The 23,708-nt window shown below is 38.6% G+C and overlaps 1 protein-coding gene across 2 annotated transcripts in view; it reads left to right on the forward strand.

Annotated features, from left to right (window-relative positions):
• The window catches only part of PDE8A (phosphodiesterase 8A), a 128,251-nt gene that overhangs the window by 81,763 nt on the left and 22,780 nt on the right, over window positions 1-23,708 (forward strand). For both annotated transcript variants that reach the window (XM_084293089.1, XM_084293090.1), the window contains exons 2-9: window positions 8,636-8,692; window positions 11,182-11,372; window positions 12,329-12,385; window positions 14,762-14,819; window positions 16,310-16,398; window positions 16,628-16,706; window positions 18,258-18,395; window positions 23,539-23,627. In XM_084293089.1, the coding sequence (XP_084149215.1) occupies window positions 8,636-8,692; window positions 11,182-11,372; window positions 12,329-12,385; window positions 14,762-14,819; window positions 16,310-16,398; window positions 16,628-16,706; window positions 18,258-18,395; window positions 23,539-23,627 (758 nt within the window). The remainder of the gene's footprint in view (window positions 1-8,635; window positions 8,693-11,181; window positions 11,373-12,328; window positions 12,386-14,761; window positions 14,820-16,309; window positions 16,399-16,627; window positions 16,707-18,257; window positions 18,396-23,538; window positions 23,628-23,708) is intronic.

Raw genomic sequence — 23,708 nt, forward strand, 5'->3', positions numbered from 1 at the left:
TGGGGCACAGACCAGGCTATTCACATCTCCGGGGCTGTTATGAAGCATACAATTCACATTTTTCATATTTGAAGGCAAAACAAATAGATGATATTTCAAGTCTAATGTACTTGTGTATATCATGCAGATCTATAAAAGATCTCTGGATTGGGTAGATGCTGCAGCAAATACAACCTGCTGTTTTTGAATTGCTTTTGGTTTCCATTCAACATCATTCTCTTTGGGTAGAAAAAATGGTGTAGATTCATGAATAGATTTCTTTCTTTTTCTTCCTTGACTATGATTTATTCAGTCCCTTTTTGTGTGTGGTACATTAAGGGTAAGGAAACTTAAGTACATTGACATGAGATTTGCATGGCCACCTTGCTAGTTATATCTACTTGCCTTAAAAACCTACAGGAATATTTGTCCTGCCGAGTGATAACCCAAATGGTGTTTGAAGTATCAGAAACTATCATTTTGGATTTCAGAAATCAGTGGGTGTTTTCCAGATACCAGGGATTGTCTGGTGGTGCCAGTGTCAGCGGTGCCTCGTGCTGCCTGTTGGGCTGGACGTGTGGCGACCTGAGGCCATGCAGAGGGGGGCAGCAGGCCTAGGCCTTGGGTGGGCTGAGGCTCTTTCTCAGTGTCTCTTGTCCTCTGCATGTAAAAATGGAAACACCAATGGTTTCTGGCTCTGTGCAGGTTTGAGATCTGTGTAACAGTGCTGTAGGCCTGCTAAGCGATAAGGACATTTCAGTTCTGATTTAAATACCCTGCAAAAGCTGAAGCAGTCCCCAGAGTTGTTGCCATGTTCTGTGTTAAAGTTCTGACCTTTAACAATGGTAGAGATTACTGGCTGCTTTTTTGTTTGTAACTGTATGGAGTTTACCACAGTGGGCCACTGGTCTGGGCCAGAGGCCACCCAGGCCTTACCACATTGCAAACAAGAATAAAAGTCCCTTTTGGACAGCATCATTAATTTTTCCCCAAAGTAATGGAATGATTCACTTCTGATAGTGAATGATTCTGCATGACTTCTGCAGCATGGCAATAGTAATTTCTTATAATGAGTAAAGGGAGATTTTATAAAAGGCACAAAACAAGAGTCCTCAGTTGTGTCTAAAGTGTGCCAGAAGGCAGCAAGGCTGATTTCATGACAGTATTACTCAAGTTTTGTTCTAATTTAGCTTTACTTACTGCATTTGGGCTAACACTGAAGAAAGGCAGTGGCGAATTAGATCCAGAATACAAACAAACAAACGAACATATATATAATCATGGCTGGATTGTGTAGACCGCAGAGAATCAGGGCACAGCCAAACATCAGAAGTGTTCCCCTCGGCCTTGCCTCTCCCGGGTGGGGCTGTGTTTCACCAAAAATGTTGAGGCTTCTTTTGCAACAAGACCAACAGCCAAAATCACAGTACTTTCCAGAACTGACAGACAGTTGGTCATCCTGACTTTGTTTAAGTAGGCTTGTGTTATTCTTTCAGGGGCCTCTGTCAGGCTGTTCACATTAAACCTTGATTCAGATCTCTGGAGGAGGTGAAGTCTCAAGGAGCTCCAGTGGCTTGATGCCCTGGTGATGTTAGAGTAGTCACAATGTTTACTGCTTTGTCCTGATATATGAGTCCCAGCTTCATGTAACTATCTCCTAGTTAACTTTCTTGGGACTTGGGAGAACCTGAAGCTCACCTCCAGACTGCTGGTTGGATTTTAGGAGCAGTGAAGGTGTCATCAGGAGCTCAGAACTGAGGTGGGGCTCATGGCTGATACGGTCAGCAGGCTAGCTCAAGAGTTTGGCAACTCACTACGCTCATAAAGCTTCTCACAAAACTGCAAACTCTCCAAATTCTCTGTTCCTAATGATGTGAATCAGGGGCCAGAGTTTGGCTCCCAAGAGCTAATTTATGTGAAACTGATTCATAACTGTTACTAAAACTTCAGAAGCAGATTAAGAGAGCAGAGGGTGTGTTATCTCATCGCTTATGTTGGTTATTGTATCGTTAAATGGCAGCATCATAAACAATTCTTTCAGGAATTAATTTAAAACTGAAAATAGATTAAAAAAAAAAAAAAAGACATCAGACCAGAACCTCAGGTCATCTTCAGACCTTGAAATACAGATATAAATCTGTATTGTTTTATTGACAGAGATGCATCAGTGGGAACCAGATTTAGATTAATGTAAATGCTAGATTTTATCAAAGCAAATTGCACTGAGTCAGAATGCTACATTATGTAAATTATTGAGTCTGTGACATTTGTCTACATCTTTTATGAAACAAAAATAGGAAAAAAACATCAAGGGCTGGAATTAACAGGTTTCGTTTAGGTTGAACAGCAGTTTTGGTAGATTGTAGTTGCCTTTCAGAACTCTGTCTCCGTATTTCAGCAAAGAATAATCTGACTATGTACAGCTCCAGGTCTTTAAGAGCCTGGCTTACGTCTGTCCTTGAATCTGTTGAGCAAAGGCAGATAACCTTGGATGCTTTGTTCCCTCCTATTCTTCATTCTAACTGTTGTGGCCTCCAAACAGCAAACTCTCTGGGGCCATGCTCTTACTTCCTTTACACTGAAGTAAATCCAACATATTCTCCTTGTGTTTGGTGGAATTACACTGAATTTTCAATTAGGTTGGAATCCAACCCATGGACTATAAAGCTCATTTTATGCTGTAAACAATTGTGGTATGTTAGGAAGATTTGCTCAGCTAGCATTGTATATAACTTGCACTGATGCCAACTGTTGTAACAAAACGATGCCGTCAAGGTCTGCAAGGAGCATTAGAGCAGTGATGTTAAGTGTTTAGCAGAATGTGCATGGAAAATAGGAAGCTAAGGCTTAAATTCTCTACTTAGGTAGATTTCCAGTGAGAAAGAAATAGGTAAACGATCATGAATTGGATTAATATCTATATATTTCAGAAAGTGATAAAGACTGTTACAAAACGTCCTGGCCACAGTCATGTCAGCAGATATCCAGTGGGTTGCTTTCTGTCTTTCAGTATCCAAGAGTTCTTGGCTAAAGTTTTTGAGAAAGGATATTATCACGCAAACCTTCAATTTCTGCCATTAATGGATCCTAAATCAGTTAAAGTTCGAGATATGGTCTAAATCTGTGAGTTTATCTGAACTTTCATTCTCTGGGGCGATAAATCTATGCTTAGCACAGCAGGCTGAGAAAAGGGATACCTTTTCCTTTGTAAAATTAATCCTTTTTTATTTCTTAAGAGTAATCAAAATTCAGATTATGGTAACAGTCCTAATGCTCTGAGCATCTTTTTATGATCAAGACTGTCAAATCTTGCTTCACTGAGTCATGTCAAACTGATTTATATCACACACCTAGTGTATGTACAAAGCTTAAGTATATATTTTAAAACTAAATAAAATATATTTTTATGATGTGTTAAAATATTGATCTAAAACGATGAATTTTTCTGGCAGTAGTCCATTAAGACCAGTGATGGAGCCTTGTATCTTATCATTGCAGTTATCTGTGTTATATATTATAATGAGTCAGAGCCTTAAGGTTGAAGTCTTTATTTGAACAGGCAGTTACTTGGTATTAAACTGCTGATGGGAATTCACTTCTCATTGTCTGCTTTCTAAACTTTGATGTCAGCTGCACAGCAGCAGTTTCCATCTGCAATCCATTCGGCAGAAGTTTCTGTCGCTTCTTTGTTCAAGTCAGTTGCAGGAAACACAAGCTGTCGCATCTCCTCCCTCAATCTCCAGACCTGGAAAAGGCAAGAAAAGCAGCAGGAGCAGAAGGACTTCCAGCTGCCCTTCGGGGAGGGATGCTATCAGGAGGCCAGGGCTGCGTGTGGCGATGACATGCCCAGATGAAAAGTCACGCCTGTCACCCGCACAGCCCCATCTTCAGCAGGTGGGAAGTGCTGGAGCAGTTGTGGGTCATGGAGGAGCATTTCTGCAAGTGCCCCTGCAGCTCCCTGGGACAGCCCAGTAAGCGGTACTGGTGCTGACAAGGGTTACCTCGGGCTACCCAGAGCTCTGCTTTAAAACATCCCACAAAAAAAAACTTCATAAAAAAGTGACTTAAGGAAATCACGCTGAAAAAGGAATGTGTTTGCCCCACCAGAGCAGGAGTACTGTATGGGAGTTAATGGGCAAAGGGAGTTTGGAGGGCTGACTCTGCCCTTTTAGGTTTGCTCTCCTCTCCAATTGGTAATGGTAGGAGAGGCATTTTGGAGAAAGCCAAGATATGAGACCTCTAGCAAATAGGAGACCTGTGGAATGCAGGCTGCTTTGATGTGTCCCACGCTCCAACCAGGCAGTTTATCACCATAGGGAGCGTGTGGATCGAGCTGGCGTTATTTCTGCCCTGTATTCCTTAGTACATTTATTCACTGGGCAAACTCATTTAAGGTTTCTCTAGCTGTAGGAAGAAAAGGAAAAACAAAGCAAAACACCAGCAACCATGACCAGAGCGTTCCTGTAGATTCTGTTCTGGTAAAATGTGAATGACTCATGGTGAGCAGTACTTTACCGGGTTAAATCAGGTCAATGTCGAGTTTGTTGTACTTTAATCAGATCAGTCACAGTTGTTTGGGTCTGTATTTTTAAGCTTATTTCAGTTGTTTTTGTTTACCAAACATGCTCTTATCTCTGGACATTGGAAACATGAAATATTTCTATGAGCAATTGCAGTGCTTTCAATTTAGCTGCTACAGCACGCAGACTGTTTGTAGCCAATGCTGAACTGTGTGCGGCACTCAGCAGAACAACCTCCCCATCAACGGGTATTGTGCCTATGGCTGCTGCTGCTGCCTTGGGACGGATCTCACCTTGTGCAGGGCCTGGTCTGGTTTGACAGACTTAAAATACAGTGTTAAAATAAGGCAAAGCTGGGGGTAAACAAGTGCTAGCCAGCAGGTCAGAGAATGCAAAACGGCTGCAATTCCTGTGTGTAAGCACTTAAAAGTAGGCTGGAGTTGATTATCTGCTCTCTCTAAGCAGAGGGTGTAAAATGTGATGCTGCAGTAGCTGAGCTGCTGTCTGCAATTAAAGCTAACTAGTAGTTGCTGACCTGCAGCCTGCTATTACAGGCATCTCTCTCTCCCCAGATCCAGAGGAACTGAGCTGCAGTTATTGTTGCAGTAAGCACAGATGAAGCCAAAAAGGTTTGGTTTTCAGAAGCTTGAAAATTAGTTACTGTTAGAAACTACTCAAGCATTTAGACTCTCTGTGACCAAGAGCTCTAGCACCAGCCAGTGCCCTTGGGAAGATTTGAAGGTGGAGCTGCAAAGAGAGCAGGCTGTGCTCCGAGAGCCATCAGAAGTCTGTAGCATGACCCTCTGAGTTGGTCCCTGGCTCCAAGTTACAGGCTGGCCTCTAAGGTTTTTTGGCCAGGGAAGGATTTTCAGAAGACCTGCGCTGGTAGTCAGGGTGCTGAAGTGCCTGGACTCAGTTCCTGCCACATTTACATCTGCTGTAGTTGCTCATGAAGTTTGCATCAGCGGCTCTTTTGTGAGCAGCCCAGCTCAGTCTCAGTTCCAAGAACCTATGACTGGCTGTACCTCTGCCGTCTCATGCACTTTCTTACAGATTTGTACATGCCTGGAGGGCTGTCATGTGCATAAGTCATGTCTGCCAATCTGAAAATGTACTTAGGTCTTTCTTTTTCAAGAAAGAAGGTTCAAGGAAGAAGTAGTAAAATGTGTGAGTGAATAAAGACGTGTTTGTGCTGTTACAATATGTGTGAGCTTTGGCTGGGTTTGCTTTTGTTATGAGCTTGTACTTAAAAAGCTCATTTTGCTCACCAATATTTGAGTTTCATCTAATCCTTGCTGAAGCCTTGATTTTTCGACACAGCACTTAATCAGCATGGTGCTTCTCAGCGCTACCAGCAGCATGCAAAAAGTTGAAATGATTAATCAAGGTATTTGAACAGATTTCAACAGGATTAAGAATTAACTGGAGTTCATCAAAATTTTCCAGCTGAGATGCAGAGCAGGGTTTTTCTTCTACTCAGGACAGCAAGTTAACGTGTAACAAGGCAGTTTCTCACTTGGGCAGTGCTTGTAACTTAAGCTCCAGTGGTGCATACATGGACATTTTCAGTGTAGGAATGGCCGCAGGTTGCTGGCATAGAAGTGTTTTCCAGGCTCTGTGAATTCCCTGCAGAATAAACCTTGTAGCGTGGCTTCATGGGGCTTAGTTTTGTGTTGTGTCTGAGCAGGATTTGCCCACATGCGTGCGCACTTCTCTAATCACAGCTACACACGACGTGGCTGCTTAAGGGAGCTCATCTGTTTGTACAAGTAGGCAGTGGGATGGACACAGGGCACATGTCTGAGGCTGCACAGGGGGTGCCAGCGGGGCACGTCGGTGCCTGCTCCAAACTCAGCACTTTGGGTACGGTGCTGCTGAGTGATGCAGGGCTGTGGTGGGAGCAGGCGATGCTCAGGTCTGCACTGGGTTACATCACCTGTCCTCTGAGTGCATCGATGAACAGTCAGTCACAATCACTTCAAAAGAAACAAGAAAGGCAAGAACTGGCAATGCTGTGTTTATCTCATCTCTTCCAGGTACCCTTGGACTAGGTCTTGAGAGCGTGAGGGTGCCCTGCTCTGATAAATGGGGTTTTAATACCCCCGGACTGCAGTGAAATACAGCTCTGGGTCTGGACCTTACAGCTCTCAGTGGAATTGAAAACACTTGCTGCTTTCTGCTGGCAGCTGGGAAGTACAAAATAAATATTCCAAAATTTAATTTAGAGTGTGGTTATGGTCAGAGAAGTGACTGTAAAAAGGCATCTCTTATTCAATAGATAGCTCCCTCTATATTCTTCAGACATTCCTGCTGATATTACCGACTGAGAACAAATCGTTACTGCTGTCAGTGCTGCAAAACCAGTAATGCTGTGGTGAAAAGAGCTGGATTCCCTCCTGCTCTGTGCATTGTCAGCAGAAGTATTTTCTGTTTTTTGTGGTACAGATTTGCAATAATTGGATGATGGGCCACAAGGGAGAATAAAGCACTGTGATTTTTTTCCAACTGAGGGGAGATTTGGGGTCTAAAAATTAGAAAAACTGACCAGAGAGAGAATATTTAAACTAAGCCAGTTTGGTTAAGAATGGCTGAGAGTGAATCTTAAGCCCCCCTATGTCATTTTAAGGTCAGCTTTTCGGGGTCCTTTTAAATAACGCAGGCAAACGCTGGTTCCTGGATTGTTTTGCAGGTGTTACGTTGCCATTTTTCTCTGATTCATGTTTCTTGCTCTTTTAGTGTTACCCTGATGATTTCCAAGTTGATAAATAAATAAAATCACAGATAAGAAAATTTGAGGGCTGAGCAGTGGAGCAATAAGGTCAGGGAGATAATAGAGCGTGTAATTCAAAAAGATTTTTTCTGTGGCATGTAGTGACGATTCTTCAGAATTACTTATTGGAAAAATTCTAGAGTGCAAAGCAATAAATCTGATCTACAATTGTGGTTTCACTTTGAAGAGGAACAAATGTAAAAATGACACCTTTGTGCTCAACAGATCTTTTCCTTGTACATCTAAACCTGGAGAGGTCTCCCATTTCTTATATTGCCAACAGCAGTTTCCTCCTGCTTTTTCACTTCAGTTATCTTTGAAGAGTTTATGCAACTCCAAGGGCCATTGGGTGGACGCTGTTTCCCTTTTTTGAATCAGGAGCACCGCTATTCCTGATTTCTAGTTTTTATTTCTCAGACAAGAGATAAAAGCTACTGAAGTACACAAAAGTGCAGTTATTTGCCTAGCAGGAATTCCCAAAGAATCCAACCTACACAATCCTATTAGAGTTTCCTCTCTGTGTTTAACTGCTTTACAAAGTCTGTCCCAACCCCCTTGGAAAGTTGTTCATGTTCAAGCGTGCAGTCCAGCCGATGGTACCTAACGATGGCTTGTGTCAGAGAACTGCTGTGATAAAAAGCACTTGTGGCCATTCACCTCTATTGCTTGAAGTGGCACATGAGAAGGAAAGATCCCAGGTCAGTTCTTGCATCCTAAGCAAAACTGTTTGCCTGCATTACTTGAGCATTATCTAATGTGGAAATCACTGGTGTGCAGAAAGCAGGGCATACTGCAACAGCACTTTTACAGGGTTTTTCAAAGGCACGTTGAATGCATCAACATCAAGTACAAATACCTGCATCCTGACACCTTCCCTGGGTGGGCTGGGCAGGATGGAGGGAATGCAGCACAGCACCTGTGGAGAAATTAAATTTATGTTGTTTTGTATCACTTTTGGGCACCTGTTACATGTGAAATTCTAAGACTAATGTTTTTCTGCTTTTCTCCTGTATATTTGATGCTTTTTAACACTTTTTTTTTTAAAGGCAGTTTTTAAAACACTTCTGTATTTTGCAGAACAGCTGGTGTCATACAGATGATAAAAAATATAATCTGTCTACAAAACTTACATGACTAATCAATTACTATGTTTAAAATAACAATTAAAAATGACTTGGGGAGTAGTTTGTTGATTTGTAACCGTGTTAACACAGCTCAGCATATAAATTTACAAAAGCAGAACAAGACAGTCAAGAAGAAGTAGCCACATAATGACAGCAATATATCTGTGTGACAGTGGTAAATAAAAAATGTCTTCTGTAACAGGTACATATGTGTTAATAAGATTCCCTTTTATTTTTTCTAGGCACCAGTAACAGATGTGCAGTTTGGTCCTATGAGACTTCATCAAGATCAACTTCAGGTAATACAACAGTTGAAACTGAAATCTTAATTTCTAAGATACACATGAGTTAACTTAAAAAAACATGTGACTGGAGCTTTTTGGGTGTGGAGATCTTCACAGCATTTTTATCAAGTGATACATGTGTACCCAACAGATTTTTATCACAACATTCTATGTGGCATACTAAAAGTCCTGCCTAATTCTTTTCTCCAAACATGTCTTAAATCATAAAAATAGAGCTATCTACAGCTCTTTCTGCTATCAATTAGCTTGGAATCAATTTAGGATGTTCCATGTTTTGTATTTTATTGGTAGTCATTTCTTAATCAAAATCTCATCAGAACAATACTAAATGCCCTGCTGAGGTTTATTACCAGTGTTAACCAAACTTGCAATATCATCACAACAGATACAAAGCGAGCTTGGCAAAGCATATTTTTTTATTTTTTTATTTTTTTATTTTTTTTTAATTTTTTTATTTTTTGCTGTTGACTGGCATTACTTCATACTCCTTTTATCTCTTTATTAATATAGGTCGTATGCCAGTTCTCCCCTTATTTAGTTTGGGATGGGTAGGAGGTTTGCAGATACATGACTCCTTTGAACATCCTCTGAAAATTCTCCTGTGTCCCAAGGCATACTGCAGTATTAATAATCCAAAATGTTCTTCAATCAGTAATGACAAATCTCCTGGGTGAAATTAATCTGGATCTGCTGATTTGAAAATGTCTGTCTTGGGGTGCAGTTCAAAATCCTCCTGACCTATTGTGGGAATAGACACTATTACCACCTAACATCAAATATTAGGACAGCCTAATTCAACTTTTTCCCACATATAAATCAGAAGCATTCACTGAATATTTCTGCTTTCTTTATCGTTATTAATGGCTGTATGATTTCTGTCCAGTCATGGGCCACTCTCTAATTCTTCTGGTTAAACCTTGTAATACAGCTGACCAGGTATGAGGGAAAGAAAAGTTAGACAACACCACATTTTTTCAAGCAGACTATACAAATAAGATCTGCTGACTGCTCTGTGCTATTGCTGAAAACCATTCTTCCAATCCTAAGTGTGTTATAAATTAACTTAACTAAATATAGCCCAAACTATGACATGTTTTTGCAAACAGGTTAACAAAGTAGGTTGCTATAAAAGGAATCTGAAGTAAATGAGTACTAAGTCCTTCATTCTTACAAAAATATGCACTACATGGAAACGTTAAGATTTACTGGTAGACATTCCACCAACCTGGTCCAAAGTGTAACCAGTGCTGGAATTCCTAAAATCACCCAGAAGATAAGTGGTAGTGGGATGTGGTATGCGTTGCACATGCACCAAATTATTGTCTAACCAAAGCATATATTTAAGTGCAATTTGATTAAATTACTGAAAGATTTGTGTCCTGAGACAGTAGGCGAAATGTTGGTTTGGTTTATCCATTTTTCCCAAAAGGCTGCGTATACTGAGTCATCCACAAAAGCAACATTAACATAGATCTTTTTTTTCTTTCTTTTTTTTTTTTTTTTGCCAGTCTGTATTCTTTCAGACAAAATAAATTTTCCTCTATAAAATATTACCATGATGCAAAGCACAATCACATCAGTGGGAGTCTTCATTAGTAGACTTCATGTTTATCTTTTGTAGTGTATTCCATCCTAGAATTTGAAACACATCTCAGAAGGAGTTGGGCCTTCTCATACTTTGAATTATGTGGGCATTGTGTTGATTTTAAAGGGACTCAGAGAGAATAATGTTACTGGCAATTACACAACAGGTTATGATACAGCAGATCATAGATCTCGTCTTCCATTTCTGGATTTCAGCCATGGTAATCTTCTTGGGTGATATAAATCCCATGGTAAGCTTTGTATAGGAGTTGCATGGGGTTGTACTTCATATTCAGAGGTATTTCCATCCAGTGTGAGTTCATCTTGACCAGCCTGTCTGTAGTTCCCAGAAGCCCCACAGAGTGGGCTGCTTCCAGTATTTTGGGAAACTAGATTGAGATGAAAAGGAAAGCACAGTTTTCATCATGCCACTGAAGCACTATTAAATATTAATTCACATGAGGTGAAGCATGCTCTGGTGAGTAATCCAAGTGTTTTGCTGGAGTATGATCCTGGCAAGAAAAAAAAGTAATGAAAGGGATGTGTGGTAGAAATTTCACTGAAGAAACATATAGACTCACTGTTATTTTGTGTACGTTGTCTGAAACACAGGCATCTTGTCTCAACTGATTGCCTAAGCTCTCTCAGTAGCTAATGAAGAGAGTGCCACTTCATCCCATGTGGATACAGATGGCTTGGCAGAATATTTTATCCACTTGAAAAAACTCTGTATACAGACAATTATAAAAAACAATAGTCTGTAGGAAGCAATTGTGTTAAAAACAATGAATTAAGCCTTGGAAGTAGCTTTAAAAAACATGTTAAGAACAGACAAAAGTCACAGAATACTGCATATATAAGATCTGTTTGTAGTGATTCACTATCTGTCTTTGAACCAGGTACTTTTAGTGTTTGCCAAAGAAGATAACCAGAGTAACGGGTTCTGTTGGGCTTGTGAGAAAGCTGGATTTCGATGTAATATTGCCAGGACACCTGAATCTGCGCTAGAATGTTTTCTCGATAAACACCATGAAATTATCATTATTGACCATAGACATTCCAGATACTTCGATGCAGAAGCATTATGCAGGTAAGCTCCATTTCAGTCTAATTAACGCATAGCTATATAGAGAACAAATCATTAAAGTGTTTTTTTTGTTTGTTTGTTTTTTGCTTTTGTAAAATCTGTGAAATGTTGCTGGTTTTGGACAAATATTCATGTACAGTATCAATTAATGTTACCTCAATGCTGTAATTATGATGGGTGCAGCATTTTTAGTTGTTTGGTAGGACATCTGAAGCTTGATCTGGCATGGAGCCACAGCATGTGAATTTGTTGCCATTATGAAGTGTTTTTTTCCAATACCTGGTTCCATGTTCACACGTCAAATTAACTGCAAAGGTCACGTGCCACCACAGGCAATTTAATGAATACATTCACTTCATTAGCATTCTGAATTTTTTGAAATGTCACTTGCTGTTGAGTAATTCCAGATGCAAGTAGGCAATGTTTTGTGTTCATGTTTCCATACCTACAGCATCTGAAAATCTGTTTTGAGGAGGAAAGTTGCACACTGACTCCAAAAATACTTTCACAAACTGCTCTAAAGTATGAAAAAAAGGGGGAAAGGATTTGCTTCTTTCTGTGTCTCCACAGAGGTTTGACAGGCAGTGGTGCCTTGTTTCAATGACTTTCCAGTGAAATACCCCTTGGGAATGTGTCTAGACTAAATAACCGTTTGTGGGGTTTGGGTGATGGGGTCACATTATGTACCGTGGGTGAGTGTGGTAGGTTCAGGGCACTGGGACAAAGGCTTTTGTCCTTGCTGAAATAAAGTAATTAGGTAAGATCTTTGTCAGTCATGGACTATATAGCAGCACTGTTTGCCTTGTTACATTTTTACCATTCTGTCCCAGAGTAAAGTGAAATAATCCTTAAATTAGTGAGATATTTTAAGTAAAGTACTGTAGGATGGTTCTGTACAGTCATGGTTTCTGAAATGTGAACTTTAAAAAATGTTAAATGATCTTGCTTTTTATTTAAAGGTCTATCAGAACGACTAAACCCTCAGAAAATACAGTTATTATTGGTGTAGTACGAAGGTAAATGCTCATCTTTACTTATAAATCTGATCAATAACATCTGAATCTTACCATTGTAAATGTAAATGCTACAGTAAAAAAAAAAAATTAATTAAAACTGAAATAGAATTAAACTTAGAATTAAAACTGAAAACTGAATTAGAACCTCTTACTTTGCTAATGATAATGTAATTATATCAATGTAATTATATCATATAGAGTTTTCACCATTGTTGGCCACAGGATTGGGACAGGATTTTTGATTTCTCGTTTTTACTAAAGAGGTGTCACTTGGTTTTGGTGTTTGTTTTTTCCTCTCCTTAAAACTGGAGGTTTTAGGAGCATGATTCAAACAACCTCTGCAACACCATGTGCAGAACTGTGGAACTGTCTCATAGATCTGTGTTTTGATATTAGTAAGAATAGCACTTTGAACCTCTCTTGATCTGTCCTTCAATCTGATTAATCACAGCACAAACAGAAGATCTGTTGAGTTAACAAAAAAAATTGTACAGAACAATTTGAGCAGAGACAAGTAGCATCTGACCATGGAAATTCTGCAAATAAAATAGGCTGCTAAGACGTTGCAATAAAGAAGTGCATATGCTTTTTTCCTCCTCCTCCCTCTTGAACACACTGCTTATATATCGTTAAGTGTGGGGTTTATTTAGACTACAAATGTAGAAGTAGCAGAAATAAAATATATTTAACTTGAAATGAATTTTAGATAATTTCCTCCAAATACAATTTTGAGACTGTCCATTTCTCAGAAAACTTTTATTCCAAAATCCAATTCTGAGGTGTTGAAATTTTCTGTTAATGCTGTTTTCCACCACCATTTCTAGGGAACAAAAGACCCTAGTTAAACATTTCAAGGGACTTAATTGTGAATATAATCATCATTGTTTTTATATGAGAAAGCCTTTTGACTATGAAAACTGTTGCTTCTGCATTCAGAATTGCCTGTCATCAAAGTAGTACAAAAGAAAAGAGAAGAAAAGGAGCAGGAGAGAAATAGCAAAGGAACTCAAGAGCTTCTTCATGTACATCAGAGAGAAAGACACCTGTGGTTCTGTGGGCCAGCAAATCCTTTTAAAAAAAGCTAGAAAGCTAGATTGGAAGGTGGGCTTGTTCACTCACAGTTAGGGAGTTGCTCAATAGTTTTTTTTTCTCTGCAATTCATTTAGTCTTTTGAAAATTTTTGTATTGTGTGTTGGGACAAGATAATAGATCCCTGCAGTGACAAGATCTCATAAGCTTCAGTTCTCAAACTTTTCAGATGTGTCTGATATCCCTGTCTAGTGGAAACTTCGGAAGTAAGTTTGCCTTTCACTGCGACCAAGTTGATTGTTTCAAGTTCCTGTGTGCTAAACACATGCTGTCTGTAGTTGCCATTTAGGATTTCACAGAGTGAGAACTTTCACACGTTTTCTTCCATTCTGCAAGAAGCATATTTATGAAAAGGCTGACATCTAGTCAATAGCATATGGAAGGGCTTCTCTCTGAAGATTATCTTCCTTCAGTTTCCTGCAGTTCAGTTGTTGGTGTTGTGTCTTTTTTTTTTTTTTTTTTCTTTCTCCCTGCAATATGCCTGCTCTCTTTCTCTGTACTTTTGGGAGGCAATGTTACCAGATAGCTGGCATGAGGAATGGAGATAATTTTTCTGTGCTTCACTAGGCATCATTCACTAGGCACCATGCACAGGAAACAAGTGCATGGAAAACAAAAACGAGGTGCCATAAGATCCAAAATTTTAAACATAAATAAAAGCTATTGTGCCATCTGCTAAACTTGACCAGCTTCCATCTGCTCATTTACAGAAATTTAGCATAATGACCTTCCTTCCAGATTCCATTCATACATTCACATATGTTTGAGCATCTTTTAACAGTTAGTATAGCCAAGTTTTCCAGAATGATTCAGGTATCTCATTTTAGGAGTATGTCATCATGAAGTAACCTACTAGCAGGTGTTGGGTAATCAACAGTAGAAAATCCATCCTCATTCAGGCATCTTGAGTTGTCCACCTAATATTTGGTATATACAAATAACAAGTGATTTCTTAAAACTTTGGCCATGTAAACATTCAGGTGTATCTTTCACTAGGGACAGCATAAACTACAAAGAATCCAACAGTCTAGCAAATTACTTTTTGTGATGCAAGAAGCTCATTACTTACAAATAGGAAAAAATAGGAAAATAACATGTTGGCCTATCTGTGCCAAAGACATAAGTTTGTACTAAACAAAAAAAAATATATTTGTAATGACATGTAAGAATCTAGCTGTACTAGCCATTAATATGACATTTAGTGTACAGGTATGTCAATGCCTTGTCAAATTGGGGTTTCAATTGATTACAAGAATGATCTCTGACTTCATCATCCTTCTTTAAAAGGCATGCTGATCGTGAAGAGTCATCAATATTGCCCCTGATCTCTGCTGGCTTCACAAGGGTATGTATATTTTATAATCCACTAGATAGCTCTGACATTCCAGAACTGTCATGGAAGAAACTATGCTGAAGTGTGGCTGTCAATGACTGTTTGTGTCAGTAATCCAACTTGTAAATCTTATTCATGCTTCTCATTCTTACATATTTTCCAATTCTGAACTACTGTACATTGGTAGAGATAGAATAATGCTGACAAGGTAGGTGGACATTCTTAGGAATACCAGAAGTGTTACCAAGACATTTCTTCAGTATACACTTATTTCAAAACAAGTATACAATGCTCTGCTTTAATGTATGACATCGGCAAAAATGACTAATTACTCTAGCAGGACCAAAGAGCAGCTTGCAGTGAACAACAGAATGTGCTGCGGGAAATCTCTTCTATCAAATGCCAATTCACATCTGTAAACAGGCTTCAGACACTGTCAAGTGCTATTATCTATTGTTTGGAGGCACCTGAAAAGTATTACATTGAATCTGTTCCTTGGCAACTATTCCAATTAAGCAGGAAAGGTGCTTATTAGTGTGTCAGTTAAGTGGATTCCTTATTGCATTATGCTGACAATGGAACAAAAATATGCAGGATTTACCACTGTAATTCAGAGTGTTTTGGTTGCATGCTCACTGGATCTTTTCCTGTCCCATCACAGTCCATCTGGACCCATTTACTTATTTGTAGCAAAAACTTCCTAATACAGGAAGTGCTAAAGCTTGAAAACAACTGTACTTGTATGCACAAAATCATTCCAGTGGGCACAGAAGTAATCCAACGCAGGTTCTGAATTATTTATAGATCAGAGCCTTGGAGATTGGTCTAATGGAAAAGCACAAAGTTTTGTTTATTAGCATTGATGTGCTGGCTTATCTTTGGTAATCTCCACTCTCCAATTCCCCAAATCAATGTCTATGTCAGTTTATCATGAGCAAAGATTTAACACTCAGGCTTCTACGTGGTAAAAACAAGAAGTTTCAAAAAAGCATCAGAGAAAAGGTACTAGGGTCATTGCTGTATGGGGCCCCAAATGAATAATCATATCCAGTAGCAGGTACATTTTGGGGAAGTTTTGCTTTCCTATATTTATACAGTATTTTGGAATATTAGTAATTTGAAGCTCATAATAATCTTAAATTTTGTTGACCAGAGACACAATGTTATTTTTGATTGTTGTTTTAAATAAATAACATGAAATCTTATAAATTAATTAAAAGTATATTATCTTATATTTTGATCCTGCTGACAATTACACAGAATAAACAGCTTGGCAGAACCTCATTGCTGTGAGGTTCTGTCACCTTTTCAAAATGCAGTAACCTGAAAAATTTTACTAGTTCCAGAAAATAATCTTATAAAGTTGCTTACATTACAACATGTTCATTTTTTGGCATATCTCTACACCTTTTTAATCCTCTATCAAGCAAAAGAAAACAGAGCCTCATACCCTTGAGTACAGAAATGTGACTAATGAAATATTTCTAACATTTTATTTGCAGAGATATGTAGAAAATTCCAATATAATGGCCTGTTACAATGAGTTAATTCAGCTGGAATTTGGAGAGGTGCGGGCACAATTCAAACTAAGGTAATTTTACCAAAAACATCATCAACAAAAATTTCCAGTTCAGCCATATGCTTACAAGAGCATTCATTTTACTGAACTGTAGATAATTATAGAATGTCAGTTAGCTAAAGAAAATATGTTAATCCTTAAAGTACAACTTTATTTAGTATGGAATTATAATAGTTTATTAGCATATGCAGTAAGAATTATGAGGATTAAAGCTAATAAGATGTCATTTTTTTGTCTCTAGGGCTTGTAATTCATTATTCACAGCATTAGAGAAAAGTCAAGAAGCCATTGAGATCACAAGTGAAGACCATGTAATACAGGTTTGTTCCAGTTATTTTTATAAGTACAGAAAATTGCTCTGCGGGCTGACAGTATTTTATTTCATTCACGTTTCTATTTATTCTTTTTTATGGTGCAAGAATCCAACCTAACTTAATGGTTCTAATCAGGTTGGAGTGAGTTTAGCTGTGGAATACAATTTTCTCCATTTAAAATATCTTGCATAAATGAAGTAAATTTTAAGGGACGGTTGTTTCTGAAAAAATAAGAGTTTTTTTTTAATATATCATGAATGAATGCAGCTGCTAACTTGCATACATTCTTTCCCCCAAAATATTGTATGTTAATCTGATGCTTTTGAAAAGCAGACCAAATTGTTTAACTATTTAAGTAAAGGTAGAAAACAAGTTTTGTTTTATTTATTTATTTATTTTTATAGATCTGATGCTGTTTGTTGAGTCAGGATTCTTGGGCCGACTGTTTTTGAATGTAATCATTGCTTAAAAGTGGAAGAGTTTGTGCTTAGGTCTGCAGTCCTGAGAAACATCATCTTTATAAGGCAGTTAGTTCCACTATGACAGCTGTGAGGAGTGGTTTTATTAGTAGCAAAAAGCTTGAGTCCAAGCCCCTGGGAGTTACAGTGTGCATATAAATTGTACCCTCTTGACCCAAATCTCGACAATGGCAATTTCACTGCAGGATGTGTTTTCTACATCCCTTTTACAAAGAGAACAGAACATATCCTTAAGTTGTTTGGAAATATGCTTTTTCAGACCAAATTTTGTCACAGAATAAAATATAAAAGAACTGACATGTGCAAGAGTCCTGGAGCTCCAGCAGGCAGGGCTTTCTTCCATAATAGGCTAGAGGAGAAATGCTAGGAGCAGAGGGCATCCAGTAGCACCCTTTCCATATCTGTCACATCAAAACATTGAACATTGTGAGGTGTTCAGATCCTGTTATTACGGGACCCATGTCTGCAGCTCAGCTAGTGAGAGTCATGAAGGTGTGGGCTATATAGATACCAGTTCTTAGTTTTATTGAACAAGGGCCAGAAAGCTACAGTGAAATGCGGCATTCAGCTGAGAGAGAAAGTTGCTTTCTCAGACTGCACTTCTTCCAGTCAGTTTGGCTGAGCTTTGCCTGGACAGAGGAGTGATGGTGGTTGGCTCTTGCACACAAGAAGGCAAAGAATTCGTCAATGGATAAGTTTAATGTTTCTATGGTATCCCAACATCTAATTTGTGAATTTTAGGAACTCTGAGGTAGGTTTGAGTTTTTTAGGTTTGAGAACAGAAAAAGCTAATTTTTCAGGGTTTTATGTTGTCTGTCAAAACAATGGGTCTGTAACACTCAGCTGGTTCCATATTTTCCCTCTGCTCACATGCACACACTCTGCATGACTGTTCTAGTATGGACATTCATGTTTTTCTCCACAAATAAAAATAATTTAGATATATTTTTCAGGAACAATGCATACCGAGATTTATTTCAGGCTAGGAAAGCGACACCTAAGTTTAGCAAATAGACAAAAAGGGATTCTATTGTGTTTTAAGTATTCTGTTGAATGTTGGTTTGTTTTTATTTCACAGTACGTCAATCCTGCATTTGAAACAGTGATGGGCTATCAAATAGGTGAATTAATAGGAAAGGAATTAACAGAAGTGCCTATAAATGAAAAAAAAGCTGACTTCCTAGATACTATTAATTCCTGCATAAAGATAGGAAAGGTGAGTAATAACATTGTGTTGCTTCTCGCTTGCTATTTGTAAAAGTTACTGTTGTCCAGGGATGACACATGACATAACCTGCATCTTCATAGCCCAATATAGCATTTGCAGCTTGATTACTCAAGCAAGACAAGGAAGTGAAAAATGCTCATTTATAAGGGCTTCTTTTTCTTTAATTGTTTGGAAGAGCTACATGTTTTATGAAAATTATTGACTTGCTGTGTTTGTTTATAATTTATGCTGTATATAGCAAAAGATGTAGGCATACCAAAGAAAATTGGGCTAAAACCACATGTTATCCAGAAAGATGCAAATGAGAAAAGAATCATGTCTAGGTTTTTTAACATGAAATGTGGAAGCTGATCTGCAACTTCAGAATGTGAAAGTATCAGAAAAGACATTTTCAATATCACTTGATAATGATAGGTGGTGTCGACTGCCAATACTTTAAAAAATTTTATCTACTTATGTACATGGGAGCTGTCTAATGGATTTCCATTAAATATGTTTGTTGCACCAAGAAAGTACATGAGAAAGTGCAGCTGGCTTCAAGGGAGGTCTCTAGAGAGTGGCTTCGCCATTTGCCTGGTAGCTCCACAATGTTCCCTTGGGACTGTTGTGACAGTGTGAGGAGCATCTAGGAGCTTTCATCTGTTTTGACAATGAGCTCTAAATGCTTCTGGTGTCATTGAACATGTCTTCTGTAGAGACCGTGGAGGTAACAGAAAGATTGGGGAACTGGTATGTTTGTAGATGCATCATGGTCCACGCTCAGACCTGAGTCAGGATAACTAATTGGGTCATGCTGACTGGGTGCTGGGAAGCACCTTGCTATTGACACAGCGCAGGGAGATGCTAAAATGAATCATGGCACTTGTGTATCCAGGCAGTGATGCAAAAGCACCAATGCAAAGTTGTGGTGAGTCATACTGTGTACTTAACGCAAGCATTCGTTATCAAAACCTGTGCTCTGGATGCAGATTGCATGTACATCTCAACAAGAATGTGTAACTCATTTCTGTGTGTATTGGTCTTTTGGGAGAAATCCAAGCAATAGACAGTAGCTTGGATTTTGGTACTTTGTACCTGTCTTGCCTGACCAGAATTATTTCAGTAAATGCTTGTAATACAAAACTGATGTAATGAGGGAGTATATATTATTAAGTTATAATTCAAACACATTAGATATGTCAGGCTTTAAAACCACAACATCAATTCTCAAGATACAAAGTGATTAAATTCTTAATATTTTAGTGTGCTGATAAAAATGTCTTAAATAATGGAAACATATTTCATTCTATGAATGATAGAAATCTAACCCTGGTCTATCTCTTTCCTTGCAACATATTTCACTCTTGACTCTAGGACTTCCAACTGTGATGGCTAATGAAATACTACTTATTAAAACCTGTCTGTCTGGAACAGCTTAAACTGTTTTAAGTGGATATGTTCTGTTTGCATGTTTTTGTATTTCCCTTTGGAACGTTTTGTAGCATGCAATTTATGTAGCCTCACATCTACATATTAATAGAAAAATGTATTACAAATGAAATTATTACAGGAAGCACTTGGAAGTAGAGCTTGACTGGGCGGAACAACTTTCGAAATACTGCAGTCCTTTGAAGGTGCTTTAGTTTGAAATGATTTGTGACAAGGTGTTACAGCATTTTCAGAAATGCCTAAATTTTGTCTGGATTGCTCTGATTTGGTCTGTGTGTTGTTTTCAGGCTTGTGATTACTTTATATCCTAAATTTAAGTCTGCTTCTGGTTACAATAAACTATATATTGGTTACCATAGGTCACAGCATACTAATAAAGCCAGCTGTCTCCTGTGATATTCTCCTCTCAACTTTTTTTTGCTCATTTTTGAGTAAACGTGGTACTGTAACATAAATAATAGAAAGTAAGATGTGCTGATCTTTAGAAAAACTAAGCTGTAGAAAATCTACATTTAGTCTTTACGTGGAATTTGGAAGATGAACTCTTGCAGCATTTCCCTTCTTGTGCTGACAAACATCATGCTGTGAGCAAGTTCAGTGTATCCAAACAAGAGCTGAGAGACATTATGCACAAAAATTGTTAATTGCACAATACATAGGGATTTGTGGGTCAGGATGTTGTTTCCCTTAGTGAGAAAAAAAAAAAAAAAAAAAAAAAAGAAAAAGAAAAAGAAAAAGTGGAAGTTCATTTTTAGTTACTATAACTGGCTATAATTTGCAAGAAGCCAATGTTATTGAAAGGCATTTTCACATATCCATACTTGAGTTAAAAAACAAGTTGTTCTTTTTCATCCTTTTATGATTCAAAATACATCCATTAAGATGAAATGTGCAGGTCTGTTTCTGACTAGAGTTCTCACTTCCTCTGATCTCTGCAGTTTGACACAAAGATCTTTAACTCAGTTTCACTTTTTCTAAAGTGAGGTAGATAGCTGTCAGTAAATCAGACATGGCATGCAATTCCTCTCACTCCTTGGGAATGATGTGCAAGATAGCTGTCTTTACAGGAGGAGTGGGGGAGTCGTCAAGCTCTGTGAAAAAGGTCTGTGGCAATTCCTTCCTAACTCAGAGTTATGCTCTGTGCAATTGTTTTTATGACACCTTGTGTTTAATTTAGTTTGTTCTGTTTTCGACAAGGAGCTTGCTGAACATTTCTGTCTAGTGTGAGAAACCCCAAACTGAAATGGAAAGCTGAATTAGGGAATTACTTGTTATGCATGAATGAATTATTTTGGTGGATAGATGCGTATGAGGGCCTTCTGAATGAAGTCTTAAATCACAGCACTGATTTTTAGAGTACTGTATAAAGGGTGAAACTGTTGTTTTCTTACTATGTATGGTTTTTACTTTGCATTTGAGCCTAGCCTGACAGGCTGTGCAGAAATGACTGATGACTGTATTTGTGTGGCAGTACCATAGCCATAAAATGACTTGACTGACAGCACGTCTTGTGAAGCAGCTCCTCTCTGTTGGATTGCTGACAGAGGCTCTGTGAGAGCATATGGTGTTCTTAAAATATGTTTAAGTAACAACCCTGTGAGAACTTTACATACCAGCAGGAGCTTGGCTTGGGCCTCCTATTTTTTGGAATTCTGCTGACCTTTTCCCTCTCACATTCCCTGCCACAGTTTCACAGGTTTTAGACATTCACAAGTTGAAAAATCTATCTGTTGACTATGAAGAGCACATTGGTGAATAACTCGAACCTATTTTGAAAAGCATGCACTTCCAGTGCGAGAATTATCCAATCTGTCCCTTATGACTTCCCCCCTTTGTGCATATTCTGGCTTTATTACCTGGGTTAGAGATCGATCGTTCATCTCTGCCTCATCCTGGTTGTCAAGAATCTATTGATATGCATACTTGTAATTATGAGAGCGTGGAATTTTGTGATGTTTGATTTATCTTCATTTGTATTCCTCATGCAGCTCACAGGAGAAGATATTATGTCTGCTTCCTAATTTGTTATTCACAGTGCTTTTCTCTGACAGCTCCTTGGAAAAGCCTTTCATATTTTCTTCTGCACAGCCTGTCATCATGCAGCTCTCTGCAGGCAGGAGTCTTTATTTGTTGGCTCAATTAGCATAGATGCAAAACTCCTCTCTCTGTACCTGGGCTCTGGCCTGCTCGATTGTGAGATCTGTCAGTCCAGCGTAAATAAGTATGTATTGGGTGCCTCATGAAGGTATTTTCACATACATTGGTAAGATCTGAACTAACGCCTGTTGAGCTCAACTGAGGGACAGCAACTGGCATGGGCAGTTTGCATTAAGTGAATATGCATTACGGGATTCATTAATTATTAATCATTTGGTATTTAGTAGATGCCCAGATCAAAATCTGCAGCTTTAAAAAAAAAAAAACACAACACACAACAACAGCAACTACTCAAGGGATGGAAATGCATAGGGAAGACTGTAAGCCTTGTCAATGGCCAGGTTACAAGAGACTGGCACAGCTGGAAGGTTTCAGATTGCTGTGTTTGTTGCCAGAAATGAGCAGAGGAGACCCAGGCTTCCCAAACTTGTTTTCCCTGAAATGTCCTAAATAGCCCAGTGAGGGGGCAATTCTTGTCTGGGCACCACATGTGAGGGGAGGCCTGGGGAGGTCTGTCAGTGCTGGATTGAGTATCTTTGCTGTGGCATTTGTAGCACAGTTTGAGAAGCAGCAGTGTGATGTCTTGAGGGAATTTTAAGGGAATGACAGAGGTAAGGAGGAGAAGGGTTTGTTGGAGCTGCCTTCAGTTCCACCTGTGTGTGGGCATGGAAGCTCTGCTGCTTCACAGCACGGTGTGGGCTCTGCTGCCGGCGGCTCATTTAGGGCTGGGTGGTGGACCGTGATGGTGCCTTCTGGCTTTATAATCTTCAAATAACAGAAGTGATTGTTTTAACAATATTTCACTTAAAAGCATGCCTTGAACAAGGGAGAAGGGTCATTTTCTGAGCCTCGTTTAAAAGAAAATATGTGGATTTTGAAAAATTTACATTCTGCACTAGAAAAAAATGTCTCATTTCCAGAGGAAAAAAAATGACTTCTTACAGCAAAATGAAAAATTCCTTTCCACTTTTTTTTTCTTTTTCCATTTATGAGTTTTATCCCCCCCAAAAAAAAAACACAAAACAAAACAATGATACTGTCAGTGACAATCTGATACTGCAAAAATTGTCTACTTCAGTGTTATCCTGAGACCAAAGAGCTTTTAGAGGGGAGGTCAGCAGGTGGAAGGCAGAATCCAGTAGCTGTTTTAAGCTCTCTTTTGCTTAAAAAAAGAAAAAAAAAAACACCACAGGATAAATCTCTGATGTGGTTTGAGACTGAACAGACAGTGTGGAAAGTAAACACATTAGGATACCAAAGCACTCTAAGTTATAGATATATCTCATGTTAACGAGTGATGTGACTTCTCTGCTAGACCGTCAGTCTTCTGTGATATATTTCTCTGATATATTCTTTGCCTTTGTGGGTGAACCCTTAGGTTTTGTACTTTAAAACAGTTTTCAGTGAAAAAAGGTATGAAGCTATAGCTTCTCTTCCTATGTTATCTCACTTCTCCAAGTTGCCAAATGAAAGAGAATATGTAGAAGAACATATTTGGTTTGATGATTGCATCTTGAACTTCCTTTTGCTTGAATTCCTTTTTCAGGAATGGCAAGGAATGTACTATGCGAAAAAGAAAAACGGAGATAGCATACAGCAAAATGTGAAGATATTACCTGTTGTCGGACAGGGAGGGTAAGTATGAATGCTAAAGCCATAATTCAGGTGTGATCAAGGTTCAGTTCAGAATTCAGCTACTGTCAGCAGGCGTTGGAT

The sequence above is a fragment of the Netta rufina genome, assembly GCF_964035555.1.
Source record: "Netta rufina genome assembly, chromosome: 11".
NCBI lineage: Eukaryota > Metazoa > Chordata > Aves > Anseriformes > Anatidae > Netta > Netta rufina.